This window comes from Quercus robur, chromosome 1 (genome assembly GCF_932294415.1).
Source record: "Quercus robur chromosome 1, dhQueRobu3.1, whole genome shotgun sequence".
Classification (NCBI taxonomy): Eukaryota; Viridiplantae; Streptophyta; class Magnoliopsida; order Fagales; family Fagaceae; genus Quercus; species Quercus robur.
In genome coordinates this window covers 26,207,022-26,230,809 of record NC_065534.1, presented here as the reverse complement: position 1 = coordinate 26,230,809, position 23,788 = coordinate 26,207,022, and the positions used below count along the sequence as shown (strand labels likewise).

The window sequence follows — 23,788 nt, the reverse complement described above, 5'->3', positions numbered from 1 at the left end:
CTTAATCACATAAATGACCATTGAGAGTTTGTTTTTGCCTATGATTGAGTTCAAAATTGGCTGGATCTTTTATATTTTGTTGAATAAAAGCTTGATTAGGGAACTTTTTTTTGTTCTCTGTCTGAAAGTGAAGGTGTAATTATTTAATATTTTAGGAGCATAATAAATGTGTGCTTGCCCTTAAATAAAGGTTTGGGCTAAGAACCACTAGTTTTGCCCCGCACTCCAAGCCAAAGCATCCGCCATCTTATGGGCTGCACAAATTGCTAAAGATGAAAGGTGGGACCAAATAATTATCGAAGGAGATTCCAAGACTTGTTTCAACTCCCTCTCCTCCCCACTTTGCCATCCTGATTGGGTCATTAGTAGAATTATTAGCAATATCCTTGTTCTCAAGGAATCGTTTACTTCTAGTCTTTTTATTTGGGTTAAGAGAGATTGTAATGTAGTTGCTCATGCCGCTACAAAGCTCTCCATTAACTCTATTCAATCGTTTTGTTTCAATAATCACAATCTACTGGTTGTCCTCTTGGACGCTTGTAAGGTAGACTGCCGTGTTTTTCCTTCTTGATTAATAACATTGACGTTTATAAAAAAAAAAAAAAAATAGTGCCACTGTAATGGATCTCCATAAATTTGATTAATAAGGCCCACTATCATGTGAGAGATTTCACATTAATTGTATCTCCATAGCACTAAATAATTACTCCAAAGTGAAGAAGGAAAACTAGACTAAGAATGAACAAAGAAATAGGAGCAAATAGATGGTGGGAGTGTGAGACCTAATACATAAAGATAAAGATAACTATTACGTTCATAATATTTACCCAATACTTTTACAGTGTCCATGTTGTTACTGACCTGGATAAAAGTAACAGGAGAAAGCCCCTTGTTCAAGGAAAAAAAAAAAAAAAAAAAAACGAGCGCAGATGTATTTTTAAGGGGTTCCCAACTTTGAACTTCAAACCGAGCTCTTGTCTGAAAAAACAAACTCTAACAAAAAAAAAAAAAAAAAAAAAAAAACTCTCTTTCTCTCTCTGTAACTAGAGAGATACAGAATGGGGAGGCAGAAAGGAGAAGGAGGTAAAGGCAAGGCAAGACCTTCAAGCAGCAGGTACAATTTTCCCTATCCTTCTTTTATACAAACAATGATTCATTATCATAATTTTTGATTTCTAATGTCAAGATATGATACTTTGTTTATTTGTTTATCGTTCAGTTTGGCCGCTTCGCTTTTGCCGACGGGTTCTACGGCCACTGTGGGATTCGGTGGCTATGTTGGTAGCTCTCGTCTCGATTCTTCTTCTCTCGCCACCGAAGACTCTGCGCCCTTTCTTGTATGTATTTCTTTCCTTTTATCAAGCTTCAATTTTTCTCAAAACAATTGAATGACCTAAAAGAATTGGCCTTAAAGGCACTATCTTTTTTAATGCTAAATCATTGATTGTGAATTATGGTGTTTTTAGGATATAGATGGTGAAGTGGCACAACACTTGAAGAGGCTTGGGAGGAAGGATTCTACTACCAAGGTAAAATTATCACTTTACCTATTCGAAGAATTTTTCGACACCTATCAAGATTCAAGTATATGGTGTTGTTAATATACTTTTAAGAAGATTGTATCTTTGATTAATTATTATTATTTTTTAAAAAAGGTCAATTACTACTTCTTGCAAGTTGCAGTGCCTGTTGAAATATATAATAACTTCTATTAGTACCACTGCCGAGTGCTGTAATCTTTTGTTGTTTGCAGTTGTTTAAATTTATATGTGATTTTTTGGTGGTGTGTTAAGTAATGAGAACTCATTGGCTTCTGCTTCTTCTGCAGCTTAAAGCTTTGGCATCTCTATCTGAGCTGCTCAAGCAGAAGTCCGGGAAGGATATAGTACCAATTATTCCACAATGGGTACATTTTTTTGTCTCTCTCCTACATATGGATGTCGGTCAATGTATGCAGGGTGTGTAAGTTATAGTGCACACTCTATTTGCACCCCTTTTCCACACTTAGTAATGAATATATGCTCTTCTTTTTACGATCTCTTAAAATAAATTGTGGTTACTTGTTAATATGGTTTTCTCACTAATCAATGCTCATACTATATTGAGTGAGATATTTTAGCATTGATTCATTGGTATGCCTATTGACCCATTTAAGTGGCAATTATACGGGTGAAATTATTGGAGTATTATTTGTGGTCACTGAAAAAAAATGGGTTTTAAGGTCTTTTAGTAAACATAGGCTAAGTAGGAATCATATAAAGAAGTGATGCCACTAAGCCACAAGGCTCTAGGTTATTGTACTTTGTTATGCGTTATGCTCGGTTAATATTTATCTAGTTTGGTACTTTTGTCAACTTTCAATTTGGTTTAAACTCAAGTAGCTTGCATTTTCTTTTGTAGGCATTTGAATACAAGAGGCTGTTGCAGGACTATAATAGGGAGGTTCGGCGAGCCACTCATGACACCATGACTAATCTTGTCATTGCCGTTGGGTTTGAACCTATCTTGATACAGACTCATGACTTTTGGTTTCCGCTTTTTGTGATGCACTGTTTAGAAATCTGAGAAGTTAATGAGGAGAAATCATTGTTGATATCATTGATCCCATTTCTTTTTAGTTTATTTTATTTTTAAATTACTATTTCTTGAGATACCATATTGGTTGCTTTTGACCATGTTTAACTGAGGTGAAGATTGTGTTTTGAAAAGAGTACATTACCATTTCTTAATTCATAGTGGAGGCAAAAGACCAAAAAAAAAAAAAAAAAAAAAAATTATTGGTGCTAATTACATCCACTTCTTTGTGGTGCTTTAGGTCATATTGTAGCTAGTTTGTTTTTAATACAATCTGTAACATGAATGGATATCTCCTTATCACTTTTTTTGAATGCTGATGGTACTTTGATATAATTATTGTGGCAAGTTAATAAGACATTATATTGTTTTAAGCAAGGGTATCTTGTCTCAAATTTCTGAATTTTTATGTTTTGGAATTCTGTAAATATCTACATACAGTGATAGCATGTTCAAGCTTTACATTTAATAGATTTAATTTCTGCATACTTTTCCTTATTTTTTATTAGCATGTTGTAACCCTAGTTTTGCCAAAGGGTACTGAAATCTTTCTTGTGTAACTGTTGTTTTTGTTTCTCAGGAGAGATTTAGCTCCACATCTGAAGTCTTTGATGGGACCATGGTGGTTTTCTCAATTTGATCCTGTTTTTGAAGTTTCTCAAGCCGCAAAACGGTCATTACAGGTTTGCTGATGACGTTGTATTAGATTCTCTCTCTTTCAATTATTTAATATAGCAATTAGGAAAGACTTCTGCTACCTTTAGGATCTGTTTGTTTTAGCTTGAAATGCCAGCTTTTGTTCACCACCTATTGATATACTATACTGCTTTCTAAAGCCTCACTTTTTCTAGGTACAATTATATTTTTACAGAACTTTTTTTTAAACAAAATAAACCTATTAAAATAAGTTCATCGAAAGAAACTCTTAAGGATATGCTAGACAACAACCAAAGGCGAAACTTTCTCCATTAGTAAGTGCATATTCATTGTCCATTCTGTCTTTCCTTCCAGATTATGCAGTTATATATTCATTCTTGGCTTGGGCGAAATTGCTAAAGCAAATTGTTAGTGTCCTTCAGCAATGAGGGATTGTGGCAATATATTTCCTTGCATGTTAGGAATTTCCTCAAAATAAGTGGTTCTACTTTAAAAAATTATCTCTAGTACACTTCCTGTGTACATGGGTTGCACCCCTTTGTGCTTCTTTAATTAGTTATTTACTCCCCCCCACCCCACCCAACCCAAAAAAAAAAAAGAAAAAAAGAAAAAAAAGAAAAAGAACAAACAAAGAAAATTGGGTATTTGATTTCGCAATTTTGTTGGTTGGAATTATTTGGTAGGTATATTAGGCAGGGATGTCAAAAATAATTGGCTTACTAGTAGTTTGGGCCTGTTGGCTTAAACTAATAGTTACTATGTAGGGTCGGAGTGCCTTCCAATTTCAACTCAACTTTGAGTATTTTTTATTGATACATGCAACCAGTGGATTTTGGATCCACAACTTCATCCTCTGCCCATTCTTTTGAGCTAGTGCTCATTAGTAACTCAACCTTGAGTAATTTGTCTTGAAATTTTTAAGAATTATTTTTTTCAACATATGGCTAAATGTTAATGATGTTGATGGTTGTCAATGAAATGAAATATAAATTCAGAGTATGCTTAGAAGAGTCGTTGTGGTCAGAGCTTAATCTTTTAAAAATTTGTTATGTTAATGAGAAATTTTTATATATTAGCTTATTTTTACAGACAACGGTACATTTAAATATGTCCAACTATTCCCCCCCCCCCAACACACACACACACACACACACAATTGCCAAAATTTTCATAAACTTTACTTCCATGAATTTTAAAGTATGTATTTTTTCTTTTGAAGGTTCATTCCTATCAAATAACCCTCTTAAGCAGCTTGTCTATGCAATTGTATTCTGGTCCATTGTTCAATTTGATGGGCAATTTATATTCTGATTTCGGTTTTAGTATAATCTTACCGTTCTATTGTGACATCAGGTGGCCTTTCCAGCACAGGAGAAGAGATTAGATGCTTTGATTTTATGCACAAATGAGATATTTATGTATCTGGAGGAAAATCTAAAGCTCACACCAGAAAATATGTCTGATAAAGCAGTAGCTTTGGATGAGTTGAAAGAGATGCATCAGCAGGTAAGCATTTGATTGAGCAAAAGCTAGATCTGTTATTTCTTCATTGCGAGAGTGAAAACTAGGAGAGTGGGAGATAATATGATGCCTAATATAGAAAAAAGAGGAAGAATAATATGTTCCCTCTCTCTCAGCCTCCAACATGTCCTAAATGTTTCTCTTCCAACTCTTTTTTTGGTAACAAACACCCCCCTCCTTCCCATTCCCCAACACCACAAACACAAACACACACACACACACCACCCCCAGATCAAACAAAAGGAAAAAAAAAGAAAAAAACGAAGTACTCCAACTTCCCTGTGTTTTATCATAGTTACATGGGCTTCATTTATATAAAAAAAAATTTGACTCCTGCCTCCCTTGAGATTTATACATTGCATAAACTTAAGTTTCTTTTGTCATTATACTTATAGAAATTTGATGGCACAATCCAAGCCTTAAGAGATACTCTAATGACCTAAATACATTGATATTGTTTTTACTTTCTTAAAATTTTTTGGGATGATCAGATTGAGAAAGCTATAACCATTGGTGACATGGATTTTTGTCAGCAAGAGTGCTAGTCTATTGGTCTACCATTACTGGTGAACTGGTGGAGCGGGAGGATATGCACCTATCCACTCCTCTCCCTGGTGTCTTAATTGACTCTCTCACACTTGCTTAATCAAGCATGTCTCTGAATGTCAATATCTGGAGATCTTTTAGCTTTTAAATGGGGCCCAAATTATGAGGTGATTCTATCCATTTGAACCACGGCTCCTTTATTACTTAGTAAAAAAAAAAAAAAAAAACATGGGCTCTTCACTGCACAAAAGGCATGCTGCTGATCAGAAGATAAAATTTATATATGTAAGCACATATTTGATTGGTCAAAAAGCATATTGCAGAAAGTTCCAAATGAGTTAAAGCTTGTGGTCTGGAAGTGAAAAATTATGGACCATGAGGCTGAATCAAGACCATTTTTACTTCACTCAAAAAAAAAAAAAAAAAAAAAGTTTGTACTTCATCAGCCAACAACAAATTGTCTATCGCCAACAATTACAATCCCAATTCTTTAACCATATTCAAACATATTTTCTGGATTATACTGCGCTCTTTGCTTTGAACTCTAGAAGTTCCATTTCTTTAAGGGATTTCTGATTGGGTAACCACTTTGAGCATCAAGACCCAATTTTGGATTTCTGATTTGGTCACCTCGTTTGGAAATGTGGATATTTAGCCAAATGTCACTTCCAGTTGGGGCTGTAGAATGTGTAGATTATATGATTTTTCTTCAATCAAGGGCTTGGCTGGGTTGATTTGGATGACCGATGCTTCATTGATTAGTGTGATTGATAACAGAGTTTTATATGAAGCTTTGCTAATTCTTGGTTGGAGTGTAGCCTATTTGGTAGTATATTGTTTAGGAAATTTCTATTTGGAGGCAAGGAGGTTGAGAGAAAATTGATGCTAGAGAAATATGAAAATTCTAGAGCAGATGTAGGCAGGTGTAATTTGGTCAATCTATAAAGTAATAAATTTTTTTTAAAAAAAAGAAAAGAAAAGATTATCCATGTTAATGGTATAGCCAGTGATCAGAAGTCCTAGCCTGGGAAGCGGGAATTACCCTATAATCATACTCCATTTACGGGAGACTTCTCCTTGGTTCAAAAAGCTTTTCTAAAATCCTGTTTTCTTCTATTTTCTTGAACTGCAGGTGATATCTTCATCATTATTGGCACTGGCAACACTACTTGATGTGTTGGTCTCTATGCAATTAGAAAGACCTGATTTTGATAGCTTACCTGCTGAATCAAAACACGCTTCAAAGGCTAGGGCAACCGCTATTTCTTTTGCCGAAAAGTTGTTCACTGTTCACAAATATTTTGTGGACCTTTTAAAGTCTCAAAGCCCTGCTATTCGGTCGGCTACTTTTTCAGTATTAAGGAGTTTCATAAAAAACGTTCCTCAGGTTATAAATGAAGGAAATTTAAAAACTCTTGCTAGCACGATACTTGGGGCTTTCCAGGAGAAGGATCCTTCTTGTCATTCATCAATGTGGGATGCAGTGTTACTATTCTCTAAAAGATTCCCCAACAGTTGGACTTCCTTGAATATTCAGAAAAATATACTCAATCGGTTTTGGCATTTTCTTAGAAATGGGTGCTTTGGATCTCAGCAGATTTCTTACCCAGCTTTGGTTCTATTCTTAGACACTTTGCCACCTAAAGCAATTGCAGGAGAGAATTTTATTCTTGACTTTTTCCAGAACCTCTGGGCAGGAAGGAATCCTTCCCATTCCTCAAATGCTGATAGACTAGCATTCTTCCAGGCATTTAAAGAATGTCTTATTTGGGGATTACATAATGCATCAAGGTTGGAGTCCTTTTTACTTTTTAATTTGGAAATTTTTAAATGACATCCTATATTTTTCTGATTTAGTTGCTTGTTTATCATGGAGCTCAAGTTTATTTTTATTGTTGTTATGGTTTTGTTTTGCTGTCACGTTTATTCTTTTTTTAAGTTATCCCTGATTTTGTGATTTTCATCCTCTGTTTGATGGCAGATTCTGTGAGGGATTGGAGTCCATCCATCATTTTCGAGTCACTCTGATTGACAGCATCCTCGTAAAGCTTTTGTGGCAAGACTACATGTTTTTTGTCAGTGTGAAAAACCAAGATAGAGTCTTCTCTAGAATATCTGCAGATTCATCTGACAACAGTGGTTTAGCTTCTAATAAGAAGACAGTGGAAACATTGAATGTTAATTATCCAACGAGCTATCTGAAAGACTTGGGAAAATTTATTATTGAAATTCTTTCAGGCATAAGTTTACTGGAACATGATCTGCTCGCTGCTTTCAGTACAGAATTTCAGGAAAATTGCCTAGGTATGCTACAGAAAACAGAGAACTTAGAAAGAGCTACTGAAAGTGTAGAACGCATCATTCATTTTATCTTATTACTGGAGCAACATGGAATTCATAGAGGTGAAAATTGGCCTTTGGTTGATATAGTGGGACCAATGTTGGCAAAGTCTTTCCCATTAATACGATCACAAGTAAGTTACTACTGTGCAAACTCTTCAGATGGTGTAAGATTTTATATACTGTTTTTTTTTTTCAATTTTTTTTCATGTAGATCTCACTTTTGTACACTTTTGACACTCATGAACCTGAAAATGTACATTCATTGGCTTGCATGCTTCTATGCTATGTGTCATTGTGCCAAATAAGAACCTGTCATTGGACATGGTACCAGTCATGCTTTAGAGACTTTAATCCTTTGGCCATCTTTAACTAGTGGGAGCCAGGAAGGGGCAGTTTTCCTGGTGTCTGCCTCAGATGGTCCATGTAATACTCAGTTGGCCCACCAGGCCATGAATAGAGGAAAAAAATAAAAATAAAAAGAGAATAAAACCTTGAGTCGTGAACTAATAGAAACTTGTGTTTATGAGCATAGTGACGTTGCATTTTAGTCTGTATAATTTCTACTTTATAAAGGTTTTAAGTAGTATAAAGGAGGAATTCCATTTATGTCAAGAAGGCATTGAGAATGTTCTTTTGTAAATCTTTGTATATACTATAGTTTGAGCTATTCTACGTGATGTGCAAGGAGCTATGGTTAAAGAAGAATACATGATGTGCAAAAAATTAATTTCTATGAGGCTTATTATTATTAAATATCCATTAATTACTAGAAAGTTGTCTTTCTTTTGAAGGAGTTCAATTAGTGATTGATTGAGTATTCTTGTTTGAATCCTTGATATGTTTTTTTATATACTCTTACTTAGTTATTCACTAGTCTTTTTCTTCTTCTCTATGTCAGGACTCACCAGTGAGTGTGAGACTTCTATCAGTTGCTGTTTCTGTATTTGGACCACGCAAGATACTCAAAGAACTTTTTATTCACAATAAAGGTCCTTCCTCTAGTTGTCTGTCAGATGGCAGTGATGGGCAATTAAAGGAAGAGCAATTTATGCAGATGTTCAGGGACATTTTTGTTCCTTGGTGTTTGTATGGAGATAATTGCTCTACCAGTGCTCGACTTGATCTGTTGCTTGCCTTGCTTGATGATGAATATTTCTCTGAGCAGTGGGGTAGTGTTATAACATATGCAACTAACCTGGAGCATTCTGAAACTATGAATGGGTACCGAGACTCCAATCATATAGCAATATTGGCAGTGCTGTTAGAGAAAGCAAGAGATGAAATCGAGAGGAGGAAAGTGGGGGAAGATTCTGGTACTCGGAAAGGTGCCAATCCAGATCATTGGCATCATGAGCATTTGGAACTGGCTGCTGTTTATGTGGCAAATTCACTTCCTCCCTTCAGAACTTCTGATGCTCGGTTTTTGTGGTATGTGACACTTTCATCATGATGTATTTCCATTATGTATTACTTTGAGTCAGGAACTGACGTCATGGCCCAAGAGTGTAGATAATCAAATTGATACTAGACTTTCATCATAAACATGATACAAAATGAATCAACAATCATGTATATACTGTTTGTAAAGCATCATTTCCATAACATGATGTATTGTCTCTACCTTGGGGGTAGTTCGTTCATTTTGAGTTTTCCATATTATTGGGATAACTCTTTTACTTGCACATACTGCACCAATGTTGGCCCATATGTGAGGGGGAGTGTTAGAATAATCGGTAATTTAACACTAGAAAAAGTTAAAATTGATTAAATTCACCATTTTCTAATTGCTTAAACTTTTGGAATAATCAGTAATTTAAAACTAGAAAAAGTAAAAATTGATTACGTTTGCTGCTGATTACTGCATATTGTGACCTTTATCTGCCTTATCTGCAGTGCTGTTCTTGGTGGTTCGAAAGAAGGCGATGAAACTACTTTTGTGTCCAGAAATACATTGATCTTGATATTTGAGGAGGTTTTCAGAAAGTTACTCAGTTTTGTTCTGGAGTCCTCTTTGACTTGGGTCAGGGATGCAGGTTCTCTGTTAGCTGCTGGGGTAAAGAATTTTGGGATGGAATTGGAAAGCTCTTTGAACGTGAGTGAGATGGCTCTGTTTGCTCTTGAAGTACTTGATGGTAGCTTCTTTTGCTTGAAGACGCTTGGTGAGGAAAATGGACTAGTTACAGGTATTTTAGCTGCAACATTTATTACTGACTGGGAGTTTAGCATAGGAACAGCAATAGGAGATGCAATTGATGACAAATCCAGGAAAAGAATTAAGGCTAGGTTGGATTTTGGTGAATCAGTGCATGCGTTTCATTGTAAGATAAGTAATCACTTCTGGAAAAGCCTCAGCATAAACCATAGGATGAGAATAGGAATTATCTTGACTCAGTCTATTCGTTCCGCTGTTTTCAATGAAGATAGACTAAATGCCGATAAAATCACATCTTTGTGCTGCCTGTGGATGATTGAAGTTCTTCAACGTCTTTGTCAATATCAAGATGAGGAACAAAATCTCATGGATCAGCTTCTGAGCAAGAATGATACTTGGCCATTGTGGACTAGTCCAGATTTTAACACCTCAAAGGGAATAGCTGCGTTGGATGTTGAGAAGGCAACCTTTGATATTCATGTGAGTGGGCCTTTTGGATTACTTTTTCTGCTCTCTTGATATTTGTTGTTGATTGCTTCATATTAATTTTTTTGGCATTGCCAAGTTATTCTTGAGAATTCCTCTATAATAATCTTTTGCTTTGATTCTTTGTCTTGTCGATTTGGATCATGGTAGCATGCTTAGTACTATTGCATTAATCTCTCCCACCCCCAACTAAGGTGTGCAGTTTGCATTGTTAGCATGATACTTATTTGTTGTGTCTGCTACTGGTTACTGCATCTGCTGTTTCTTTGTTATTCTCTCTATTTTTATTCTAAACTAAGAAGTGTAGATCCTAGTTCTTTAGAAGTTTTAAGTGAATCCCAATGTATGAACTCTATGGCCTATGTAAATTCCATCTCAGGACAGACAGGCATTGGAACTTCCGTAGATGCCTCTAGCATGGATATAATTTTATGACTCTTGTTATTCCTTGAGTTATTAGTTATGACCACTTGCACTGATGCTGCTTCTGCTATTGCTAAAAGCAAGAACTTAACACCATCCCATCTAGTACATATTCAAATCTTATGAACTATGATCTCGTCAAAAATAGGCCTTTCCTGCAGGCCTTTGTCTGCTGTGACACATGACCAAGCAATGGTCAATCTGATATCATTTTAAGTTATACTTAACACAATAGTCCTTATACCAGACCCTATACCCACGAAAAAAAGAGTATAATTGATTTTATTAAAATTCATGTTTTTACTTGTATAAATTGTGTGCGCAGTTTTTCAATCAGGTATAAGAACTGTATGACTTACAAATTGCAAATATATGCCAAATGCAGGCCTCTGGGAGTAACAAGTTTGTTTCTTTCATCAACAAACTAATCTTGGAAATTGGTATAGACACAGTCATTGGTTTTGTTAAACATGATCCTTCTCCACCTGAGGAAGCAGCCAATGAAGAGGATACTGCTCGAGCCTGGCTTGCTGCTGAAATATTGTGCACGTGGAAATGGCCGGGAGGCAGTGCTGTAGCTTGTTTCTTGCCTTTGCTGAGTTCATATGCCAAAAGTAGAACTTATTGTTTCCAGGAAATCTTCTTGGATTCCATTTTCAATATATTACTTGATGGTGCTCTTGTTTATGGAGGAAGAAGCGCACATAGTTTGTCTGTTGTGTGGCCTGCTTCAGATGATGAAGTCAAGGTTATTGAAGAACCCTTCTTGAGAGCTCTTGTATCTTTTCTTTTTACTTTGGTCAAAGATGATATATGGGAAATAGAGAAAGCTATGATAGTGTTTGAATTGCTTGTAAATAAGCTTTTTATTGGCGAAGCAATAAACAGAAACTGTTTGAGAATTCTTCCTCCTCTTGTGAATATTCTTGTACGATCATTATGTAGAAGAAGCATTGCATCTGGTGAAACCGGTAGAGATGCTAATCTTGATTCTTTAGACAAAAATCATATGCAGGAAGCTATTGAAGGCTGGCTCCAAAGACTTCTATTGTTCCCACCTTTGATTTTATGGCAAACAGGAGAAGGTAAATGCATTTTTTTTTCCAATCAATTACAATAAGCTATTATTATGTGTTTCACAATATTTATTGACACTATTGATCGCATGCATGGAGTACAGGACCCACTCAAGAACCTAAACATAACTCAATACAAACATCACAGATTCTCTCTTTAATTTTTCTTTTTCTTTTTTTGGAAGAGGGAGAAGGGGGTTGAGGGGGGGGGGGGGTTTGTACAGATTGATAATATAGAGAGTTGGTACACCCTATGGGTCTTAAACCCATGACCTCACCTTCCACTTGCTTTTACATGGAGAATGTGCCATTTGAGCTAGAGCTCATTGGTTAGTCCATTTGATGTTTCTAGTTACGTCAATATTCTACTTGGGACCATCAAGGGTACGTTTGATACACTGAATGGAGATTGCGACATGAATTGTAATCTTTATTACTAGGAATAAAATGTGATGTAATGTAATAACTAAACCTATTCATAAGTTTGGTTGAGAGTTATAACATTAGAATAAAACTTAAGATTTATTTTAAGAAACGTCTTACTCATATAATTATATCTGCTTAAAAATTGTTATTTTTTAAATTTAAGAGAGATATATGTTATTTTTTACGATTTTTTATTTTTATAATTATTAGATGTATATGGAAAGTTTGTTTATTTGGAAATATATTAAATTTTGAAACTATTGTATTTACTAAGGAATAGTTAATACAACCCTTTTAAGAAGGAATAGTTATTTCTTATTTTGAAGAATAACTATTCATAAAGAATGACTATTCCTTATAGTAAAAACATAACTAAACTAAAGAATAGCTAAATTATAGGAATAACTATTATATTACTGTGCCTATTACAGTCTACCAAACATGCCCCAAGTGACAGGGCCCACATTAGTCATGTTCTGCATGCAATGAAGGTCCATTGGTGGTTTCACAAACAGTTTATTTTAATGATGCATGGTATTTTGTTGTTAATGCTACCATGTTATGTCTCTTGTAGATATGGAAGAATGGTTTTGGTTGGTTATATCTTGTTACCCTTTAAGTACAATGGGAGGTATACAAGCATTGAAGCCAGAGAGAAACATAAGCGCTATTGAGAGAACACTCTTGCTTGAATTATTTCGAAAGCAGAGACATGTTGCTGGTGTAACTGCTGCAGCTAATCAGCTGCCAGTGGTGCAGATGTTGCTATCAAAGCTATTAGTTATTTCACTTGGTTATTGCTGGAAGGAATTTAATGAAGAAGATTGGGAGTTTTTGTTGTCAAATATAAGGCGTTGGATTCAATCAGCAGTTGTAATGATGGAGGAAGTTGCTGAAAGTGTGAATGATGCTATCACTAGCATGTCTACTTCTGATAATTTGGAAATTATTTGTCAAAACCTCAAGCAAATTGTTATGGTTTCAGATTCGTTTCCTATAGATATTGCTACAAATGCCCTCCTATCATTTTCTCTGTTTTCTGGGCCTCTTATACTCCAACAAGCAGAAGATGCAAATAATGTAAATCCCTTGAGAACAGAAAGATGGGATCCCATCAAAGATCGGATTCTAGAAGGTATTCTTCGCATATTTTTTTGCACTGGAATTGCTGAGGCTATTGCAAGTTCCTGTTGTCATGAGGCTGCATCTATTGTAGCATCTTTTCGACTTGAACATCCCTACTTCTGGGAGTTAATAGCTTCGAGTGTTGTTAATTCTTCGACACATGTTAGAGAAAGAGCAGTAAAGTCAGTTGAATTTTGGGGGCTAAGCAAAGGGCCCTTTAGCTCTTTGTATGCCATCCTTTTTTCCTCCAGACAAGTTCATTCGTTGCAGTTGGCCGCTTATTTTATGCTTTCAACTGAACCTGTGTCACATTTAGCCATCATTGGAGAAGATACTGCATCTTACCTGGTTGGTGATACTACAAGTGACCAGGATCCAAGCCGTTTGGATTTGTCATCAGAACAAAGAATCCATTTGAGGGAGGAAATATCTTGCATGATTGTGAAGTTACCTTATGAGGTTCTTGAAATGGATTTGGTGGCACCACAACGGGTAAATTTGCTTTATACATTAAATTTAATCCAATCTGCTCTGCTCTGTTTTCTTTTCTTCTTTTTCGCACTTGTATCAATTTCATTATTCATATGATTGATGTAAAAATTTGATGATTTCAGTAATATCCTGATATGTTAATCAACTTTTCAGGTAAATATCTTCCTTGCTTGGTCCTTGTTACTATCACATTTATGGTCGTTACCATCTTCATCATCTGCAAGGGAGAGATTGGTCCAGTATATACAAGATTCTGCAAATTCAGTGATTCTAGTTTGCCTTTTCCAGCATATCCCTGTAGAACTGTTCATGGCACATAGTCTGAAGAAGAAAGACACAGAGCTTCCTCCTGAGATAGCAGAAGTTGCGAGTGCAGCCACACGTGCCATTAAAACCGGTTCATTGTTGTTCTCAGTGGAATCTCTTTGGCCTCTTGAAGAAGTGAAAATAGCTTCACTTGCTGGAGCAATATTTGGTTTGATGCTTTGTTTTCTTCCTGCTTTTGTTCGAGGGTGGTTTACTGATTTACGCGACCGTTCTACATCAACTGTAATTGAATCTTTTACAAGAGCATGGTGCAGTCCTGCTCTCATTGCAAACGAATTATCCCAGGTGTGCATGGTTTGAGGTGCATTTATTGTTTATAGGGAAATAAAATGTTTGTGTGATAAGCTCACTTTAAAATCTGAAATTGAACTTTTTTCTATGCCTCAAGATATAAATTTATTAGCTCTTGAATGCCCTCCAGAATCTATTATTATCGGTTGTGTGGAAATTAATTCTTTCTGGAAATTACAAAGCACTAATTTTTAAGTAGATCTTTTCACTTTGGTTGGATTTTTATGCCTGGACATGGTGACAAGTGATCATTTAACGTCTCTTAATAAATGTGATTGTCATTGTTTTTAGACTTGATCCCTATTTATTATTTTATGATTAGGCACCACCTTGATTTGGTTATTTATAATAGATACTCTCTGGTATTAAAATAACTCTTTCCATTGATCATTAATTATTTGAGAACCACTGTAATACTGACATTGTTGCTTTTCCAATGCAGATTAAGAAAGCCGAATTTGCTGATGAGAATTTTTCAGTTAGTGTAAGTAAATCAGCAAATGAGGTTGTTGCAACCTATACAAAGGATGAAACAGGAATGGATCTAGTCATTCGTCTTCCTGCATCTTACCCATTACGCCCTGTGGATGTTGATTGTACTAGGAGCCTAGGAATCAGTGAAGTGAAGCAGAGAAAGTGGTTAATGTCTATGATGTCATTTGTCCGTAGTCAGGTATTTGTTATGCATATTAGTTCACCTTTCATTGTTTTTGTTTGTTTCTTTTCTCTTCCTCAACTGATAGGGTCCGAGATGTGAAATCGTCTATTGGTGAACATGATATGCTCGTGGGACTATACCTGGATGTAGCAGCAGAAGTTGAAGTTGAAGTTGAGTAGCCTAATCAGATGCAAGCAGTGTTGCCTGTCAATAAAATACAATTAGCAGTTTTCCATGGAGGGGAAAAAAGAGAGTTTGCGCAGGGGGTGGGGGGGTCAGGGGTGGTGGGCAGCCCACAGATAGATAAACTAGAGTTCCATTCAATTGGATGGCTGTGAGGCTAAGCATGTTATGATTAGGATTAGTACATTGACAATGAAGATAATGTACTTTGTTTCTATGATGCAGAATGGAGCTTTAGCAGAAGCTATCAGAATTTGGAAGAACAACTTTGACAAAGAATTTGAAGGCGTCGAGGAGTGTCCTATCTGTTACAGTGTCATCCACACTGCCAACCACAGCCTTCCTCGCCTTGCTTGCAAGACTTGCAAGCACAAGTTCCATTCAGCCTGTCTCTATAAGTGGTTCTCAACTTCTCACAAATCATCTTGCCCCCTGTGCCAGTCTCCATTCTGACCTAGTGATCAACCTGGAGTCAGTCTCAATGAATTTTTCTTGTCTGATTGCACCGTATATCATTTAGCCAAAGAAGTGGTTGATGGTATAATTGAAGAGTAGAAGCAAACATCCAGAGAACATAGCTGTTAATTTCTTCTGCAAAATAACTCAAATGCATAAGCCAATACTCTTATTCTGGGCAGTGTTTTTTATAGTCCTTTGCTCTTTACAAACCCCAGACTCGTTTAGTGGATGAAAGGGACAGCATAGGTGTAGAGGAAAAATTTGTAAGCTCCTCTCTCTCTCTTTCTCTTTCTCTCTAAGTCCAATATTCTTGTGATCCAAGAATTAATGATCATGCCTTTTGTTTTGTTCAGTGCTGGTAGCTAAAGCTTCCTTTGAGATCATAGATGAGATGCATTATACTGCGGCCAAATCAAAATCGTAAAATCTTTTTGAAAATGTTCTCAACCCTCAATGAGTTCTAATGAAGTTGGACGTTGTCTCCAAGTAACTACATACTTCTATTTAGGTTTTGAATGTTGGTTATTAGCTCATGCACATATGCAGAGAAATATACCCAGAATTTTGGGTACATTATATATGTAAATAGATCAAGTTTATGAAGTCCCAATTTTGTTTCCCTTTTAGAATCTCAGTAATGTTGAAAGGGTTGAAACATAGTGATATGCAATCTTGTTTGTTTTATAATGATTTTCTGCAGCTAAAAGTTTATTTGAATGTTAACGTAGCTAATGCTCATAACACCCTCCAGAATAGCTTGCAATCAGGACTGACCATTGGCTTGCTGGTACCCTTCATGTGCCCAAACATCATTATACTGATTAGTCTGGATAAGCCCTTCCCCATTCTCCAATAGAGAAAAGGGAAAACAATGGATTCTGAAAATGGGGAAAAGAGGGAGGAGGTTAATGTAGGAATTTTTCCAACAGACTAACGCTTCGTTTGTTTTGATGTAAAATATTTTCAAGAAAATATTTTCCAATTTTACAATGTTTGTTTTGTAGTAAAATATTTTCAGTCAAGCAAATCAACATAAGCAAATTTATGTAAAATATTTTACACATAAAATTTTGGTAAAACATTTTACATTTGCTCACTCTTTCGTACTTTGATACTTATCACTCTTTTTTACTCCCATAGTTACTTTATGCTCAAACTATCCCAAATCAGCTCTCTCTCCAAAAAAAACCTAGCCACCTCTAGTCCCCTCTCTCACCAATCCCAGGCTCCAAGGTCTAAGACACTATTGGCTAGCTTCAGCTTTTGCTGGCACCATTTATCGCCAGCGATAACTCTCCCTTTCACTCTCAAGTTCTCTCTCCCCCACAAACTAGAGCCACCAAGGAGCTCATCACTCTCAGGTTTGTTGGGGCTCTTGCCATTCTCTCTTACCCATCTCGAATAGACAAAGAAAGTCACAAAGAGGCTTCTTGAGAGGTGTGATGTTGGTGGTGGTCAAGGTAGCTTTTCGGCATGATCTGGTAGCGGCAGTCAAAGGAGGTGTTGCAATGGAGATCTGGATTTTTTTTTTTTTTGTTGGTTGCTAAAATAGAGATTTGATGACAGTATTTGGGTTTGTTTCGTTGGTCTGGGGTGTTTGGGTTGTTGATGACGATGGCCGATTGGATGGGATAACAGTGGGTAAATGGATGATGGTGGCTGATTGTATGGGATTATGGTGGGTAGGTAGATCATAGATGACGGTGAGTGTAGTGGTTGGATTTGTGATGGTTGGTGGCTGCTGGCTTTGCAATGGTTAGTGGTGGCTGGGTATGGAGTGGTTGGTGGATGACAATAATTGTGTTGGTTGGGTTTGGGGTGCTGGCTTTGCAATGGTTAGTGGTGGCTGGTTTATGTTTGCATTTTTAAATGTTTAGGTTACATCAAACTCTTGCCAAACACTTGAAAATGAAAATATTTTACTTCGAAACAAATAGAGCGTAAAATTTCATGTATGCTTAAGCAAATTTGATTGGAACATTAGGTTTCCCTTCTTCTATGTTTGCTGGTTGGCTGCCACTAATTTGATACATCATATGTTTGGTTAGTTCTAATCTTATCTGTTATGTTTTGCAGATTGATGATTCACGGTTATCAAGGCTCTAAATGGAGGAATCTCTTCTAATCTATTATGTGTTGCTTTAGAACTAATCAACTCTATGCTGATTCAAAAGACTATTCGCTTATTTTAAATCATATAATTTATTAAATCATTTAAACAAATAGTATGCGGCAATTAAGTTGTGTATCACTATTACAAATACATATGGAAAATCTTTTGAGTTGTCATGTAGTGAGAGCATTGGCATTAGCTGTACCATGCCAAATGTCATTTTAACACATTAAAATCTATTTTATTTATTTTAACACATCATTTTACAATACACTTTATATCACATCTTCTATTTTAAGATTCTAATACCTTAAAGTCACCCTTTTCTTTATTACTCTTCTGGTTGCATGGTTACAAAATTGTTTTTTTTTCTTCTTCTTTAATCTTAATTAGTTTTATATATTGTAATTGGGATCAATGCACACAATTTATATGTTTTTTTTTTTTTTTTTTGTTGGTAAATTAAAAAAAATTATAAGAAAAGTTAAGAGAAAGAATAGTTTGATATGAAAAAAAATGTTGTATGTTTTGTTAAAACACTTGGAGAAGATAATAAGAACAAATAAATTGTCAGAGGTTTAGAGTAGATAAGCCTTGGATAACTCTATATTTTGACCATTTAAATTTCACAATTAACTTTAAAAAAGAAAGTTTTAAGAAATTGTACATAAAAATTAAGAGTTAAAAGCTAAATGAAAAAACTGAAGGCAACACTCAAATAACTAAACCCTAGGGCCAAAACTTACCAAAAATAAATAAATAGGCAAACACAGAAACTTGGCTTAGCAAAAAAGAAATTTCTTACGAAAAAAGATACAGGAATTTCGAAGCTCAAAACTACAAAATGCTAAATGATCTATATATGGTACATTGTCTTTGGACGCACCATTAGGAAAGATGATCCTCAGTGGTAGCATTAGGGTAAGAATCCAATGAGGGCAGAATTTCATTAATTTTCATTAAGGAGATCAGAACCAGAGGCAATGAGAGCAAAACATGCGCCTCTGTGGATGCACATCTATAACAAAGGTCAAAAGGAGAGTATATGATGTAGATTCTCGCATGTAAGGAGCCAACCCCCTCATCTCTGATCCATTTCCGTTGGCCAAGTAATATACTTTCTTCCAGTTTTCCTCCGAGAATACTTCATGTTGTACTAATCTTTGCCTGACAGAGATAACAACAAACAAAGCTTAGAATCTGAAACGTGATTCACAGGGGAAAGTGCTTTAGAAGCATTCTACTATTTAGGGAGTATAGCAAGGCCAGAAAAAAAGTTCATTCTCAAAATTTTTATAGAGTATCATATTCTCACATAATGAGTAAAACATAATGAATCCAAATAGTTTGAGATATGATATGTCAGGATGTCGAGAAAATGCAATATATTTATAGAGATGTGCCAAGTGCTGCTTCATCTAAGGTGTAACGAGGACAATTAACACGAGCATCTTCAGGAACATCTGGCAAGTCTTTGCGCAACTTCCCTACAGTAGTTGAATGAGAGAAAGCACCCACCATCATGTCATCATGCATCATAGACCTAAAAGCGTTCACCTGCAAATCACACAAAAGAATTTCATATAATGCACATATCTCTGATAGTGATATGTATATAGACACACAGTCAAGCTAGAATAATTAACTCTTTGAAGATCAAATACCAACTTTTTCATTTCCAAGAATAAGATTAACACCTTTGTCTATGTAACTTTCTTTTGCATTAAGGGCTATGACCAACATGTAAGGAGTAAAAGAGTGGGTTCACCAGAATTGTTAGAATAACCATAAGGGTAAAACTTAGGTATGGTACATTAGGTTCCCCAACTGAATTCAAACACATGTTGGGGAACCCAACGTACTACACCTAAGTTTTACACTACATACAAAGCCAAAATGGGAGGGGGTGGGGGAATTGCTGAAGTTTTATACATATTAATAATTGCAGTTAAAACAACATATATTTGAACTGAACGGTTGGTGCTAACCATTGTGAGCTCTCTAGCATGTACTGGTCATCGAGAATGAACCTTTACTGCTTCCTCATACTCACTGAATGTAAACCAGCTGTTATACTAGAGAGAAGTATGAGCAAAAATAATTAAAAAATAGGCTAGTAGTTATAAAAGATCTTATCATAGGACTCGGAACAAATGATTAACCCAAAGAACAGGAGAATGTGTGAAGTTGATGCAAGAAATTGGGTCTCACTTGATCAATTGCTATAAGCACGGGGATATTTTTCACAAGTGATAACTCTTTCCTCAAACCAACTACCACTCCAACAGCCGCATGTGTGTGCTTGATTCCTGTATTAACCAGGTCATAAAGCATTGAACCTTCAGGCATTGCCATGTTATCAACATCTTTCAACTGCCCAACAACAGCACCCTTTCCCAATGGAATCGGATCACTGATTTGGCATGGTAGTTGTTTTAAGTGGGATTCATTCCATTTCAGAAAATCCTGCAGACAAACAACTCATAAGGAATATATAGACCCACTGCATGATACAGTTGAAAACAAACTAACAAATAAGTCATAATAACTGCTAATATATCCCAAGTAAACATTGCAGAAGAAGCAAGAACATAGACCTTTTTTATTTTTATTTTTTTCATATGTAATCTAAATGTTATGTATCAAAGTGTCTAATCCAAAAATCAATGTCATGCTAACATAGTTACAATAAGTGAGCATGAAATTCAATGAGCTAATGACCAATTTCACATGCTGCATCACATTGTGCATCTTCAATGAATTATACCACCAAAATCCAGAACCAATCCCTGACATTGAAAATTTAAAAAGACGAAATGGAAATCTTTTTTGTTTATCTTAATTCTGCTTTAAAAAGAATAAGTTTCAAAGATTGACATCTCCCAATGTTTGACTGAACAACTAGCCAAAATAAAAAAAAAGGGGTTAATGATCTTGCCTTGAGAACATTTTCAGCCTGAAGAGGTGTGTCCCAAAGACCCGTATTTAGGTTCTAATAGAAAAATCATCCATGAGTCCAATCTCAGCCCCTGGGAACATAAAAAACCAGCCAACCTTCGTCACGAGCCCAATGAACAAGCATTGCAAGTGCAATACTCTTTCCACAGCTCACTGGACCATCCAACACTACCTGCTTCCTAAGTTTGGGACCTAACAAATATTAAATACCACCATAAGCACTGTCTTCCGAGTCTGTAACTGTGACACCTAAAAAGAATTTAAGCTACATATATCTTTTCAAATTCTAACATGTCATCTTAAAACAAATCATTTGTCATAATCTACATCATTTAGAACCCAATGTTTGAAATTTTTGTGAAAATGCTCACCTTTACTATGAGAGAGTGTCAATGGGGGATCAACAATTCGGCGAAAATTATCATGAAGATCCAAAAAGCTCTGGCGAACAAGAAGAGCTGGTCGAACTGAGTCCTCGAATTCTTTCACCATCCCAGTTGGTAACCCCTCCGGTAACACCGATTTCAAAGACTCCATACTAATCCAAATCCACACAAAAATGACCAAATTATCAATTATTAAGCTATAAATACAAGTGGGTTTTTGTTGAAATTTTGATTTGGGTACCTGAATTTGAAGTAGGAGCAAGTGTCTTTGTGGGAGAGAAGGGAGAGGGAAGGTGTGGAAGTGAAGAGGGGAAGGCCATTGGGGCCCACATCGAGGGTGGGGTCTTTTTCGTCCAAGGCGAGCCGCCGCGCCCGAGCTTGTGCTTCTGAGACCGCCGCGTCGACCTCGGCCGGTGCGGCGTCTTCCTCGGATTTATTGAACTTGCCCTTCTTGGCCTTGGTGGCAGTGGTGGACTTGGCATTCTTCACTGAGTAATTTCGAGCTGAGGAAAAGGAGTACTGAGGAGGAGGTGGGGTTGGGATTGGTGAGGATTGGAGAGTCCATGAATGGGGTTTTGGTTTTGAGCTTGTAGCAGTTGCGGCTCTCAGAATTGACCACAACATTTCTCTCTTTTCAGTGTGAGAGTGAGAGTGGCTGATCGCTGAGGTTTTTGGGAAATGGGAAAATGCAAAGCAAGTGAGAAAGCACAGTGTGAGTTTCATCTCTGGTGAAAGGTTATGACATTTTGGGTTCGAGGATGTAGAGTGGCCCAAGCCCAATTTTAACAACGAAGGGGCCCATTATTGTTGGTGGGTTTTGTGGAGATTGAGAGGGGTGAGTAGTAACTGAACCTTACCGACAAAACCGAGCCTCATCGACCAAATCGCACTGAAATTTGTACCGACCGAAGGAGCAGATGTCGGCGAGTGGAACTGGGTGATCCTTCCAATGTCGGTGCGGTGACATAGTCGGAGACGATTTTCAAAACCAACCCACAAACCTTACCAATTGATAGATTCCTTGTTTCACTGGGCTGTTAACAAATAAAAGAAGATAGTGAAACGTAGAGTCTTGGTTTCACTGGGTGTTAAAAAACAAAAGAAGATAGTGAAACGGCGCTGTTTCACTGAGTTGTTAAAAAAAGAAGCATAAAACGACTACGTTTTATGGCTAGGTTTTCACTTTTCACATATAAATGCTCTATTTTATCTTAGTCTCCCACAGAACATCTCTCTCGCCTCTCAAGTCTCACTCTCAGCAGTAGTATAGTGCAGCATCGAAGCTGCTCACTGCAACAGCGCCGGACTATCGATAACTAGTAAGCCAATTTTTATTTTCTCAACACCACTTTATCTTTCTCTAAGTCGCATTGAGTATTGATGTTTTTTTTTTCTTTCGTAGAATATTGATGTTGAGGGAGACTATTCTCATTTTCTTAGAGCATCCACAGCAGATGTTGTAAAAAAAATGCTATTTTGCCACACCAAACACCTACTTTATTATTTTACCACATCATTTTACAACATCGCATTTATCAGATGTTTTATCATTCAATTCTATACATTAAAATAATATATACTACTCATTAAAATAATATATTATCTCAGCCACCAACAACAAACAAATACCAATCACCAAGCAACAAAATCCACCAACCACCACCACCACCACCACCCCACCATCACACACCCAGCAAGCCAGAAACCACCAACAAAAAAGGAAAAAAAAAAAAAAAAAAACACCAACAAATACCAATCACCAAGCACAGCCACCACCCAAATGCCAAACCACCACCGATTCAACACTGATTCAGCACCGATTCAAACAAACAAATAGCCATCGATTCAAACAGAGAGGAGAGGGCCATCACCCCCACAGCCCACCACCACTGCCACTGTCACCGCCCATAGCCCACAGCCCACCTCCACCATCAGATCAACCCAAATTGCAGCAAAAAAAAAAAAAAAAAAACCCACAACCATAAGAGGCAGAGTGGCTGGAGCATGGCTGAGCGTGAGATCGATGGCGGCCTCGGGGTGTGATCGGTGAGATCGAGCGTGGGTGAGATCGAGCGTAGCTGGAGCGTGGCTGAGCGTGAGATCGAGTGGTTGGAGCGAGATCGAGCTTGGCGGAGCGCGCAGTCGTCGTCGGAGCTACGCCGTCGTCGCTGACGGTAAACATTTCGGACTGGTCGAAGAGAGAGGGAACCGGAGAGTGAGAGAGGAGAAAAGAAAAAAATGAAGAAGAGAGAGGGAACCGGATAATGAGAGAGGAGAAAAGAAAGAAAATGAAGAGAGAGAGGAGAGAGAAAACGTAATATAAAATAATAAAAATTTTACAACATCTGTTCGTACCGTTGCAAATTTGCAACGGTACTGTTCATATGTGGTATAATTTTTACCATTTGGAACATCTGATAAAGCTCTGTTTTTGTGTTTGGTGTGCTAAATGTGCCAAAAATTTGGCATTTGGCACATTTAGCACATCTGCTGTGGGTGCTCTTAGTGTTCACTCTTTAATCTCTCAATAGAAAGGCTTTAATAACTATTCACCAATGACTACTGTATTTTTATTTTTAAGGATTTTGAGCT

At 36.7% G+C, this 23,788-nt stretch overlaps 1 protein-coding gene and 1 pseudogene across 1 annotated transcript; one reads left to right on the top strand and one right to left on the bottom strand.

Moving 5' to 3' along the window:
* The first annotated feature begins 955 nt into the window (after window positions 1-955).
* LOC126727461 (E3 ubiquitin-protein ligase listerin) lies at window positions 956-16,426 on the top strand. The gene is made up of 17 exons (XM_050433141.1): window positions 956-1,114; window positions 1,220-1,337; window positions 1,467-1,529; window positions 1,829-1,906; window positions 2,401-2,492; window positions 3,155-3,257; window positions 4,585-4,737; window positions 6,431-7,089; window positions 7,280-7,772; window positions 8,540-9,069; window positions 9,535-10,273; window positions 11,088-11,787; window positions 12,779-13,821; window positions 13,975-14,433; window positions 14,882-15,112; window positions 15,506-16,002; window positions 16,093-16,426. Exons 1-16 carry the CDS (start codon window positions 1,059-1,061, stop codon window positions 15,731-15,733), a joined length of 5,745 nt encoding a protein of 1,914 aa, XP_050289098.1. The 5' UTR covers window positions 956-1,058; the 3' UTR covers window positions 15,734-16,002; window positions 16,093-16,426.
* Window positions 16,427-18,634: 2,208 nt separating this feature from the next.
* LOC126727452 (uncharacterized) lies at window positions 18,635-22,205 on the bottom strand (annotated as a pseudogene).
* Between the last annotated feature and the right edge of the window lie 1,583 nt (window positions 22,206-23,788).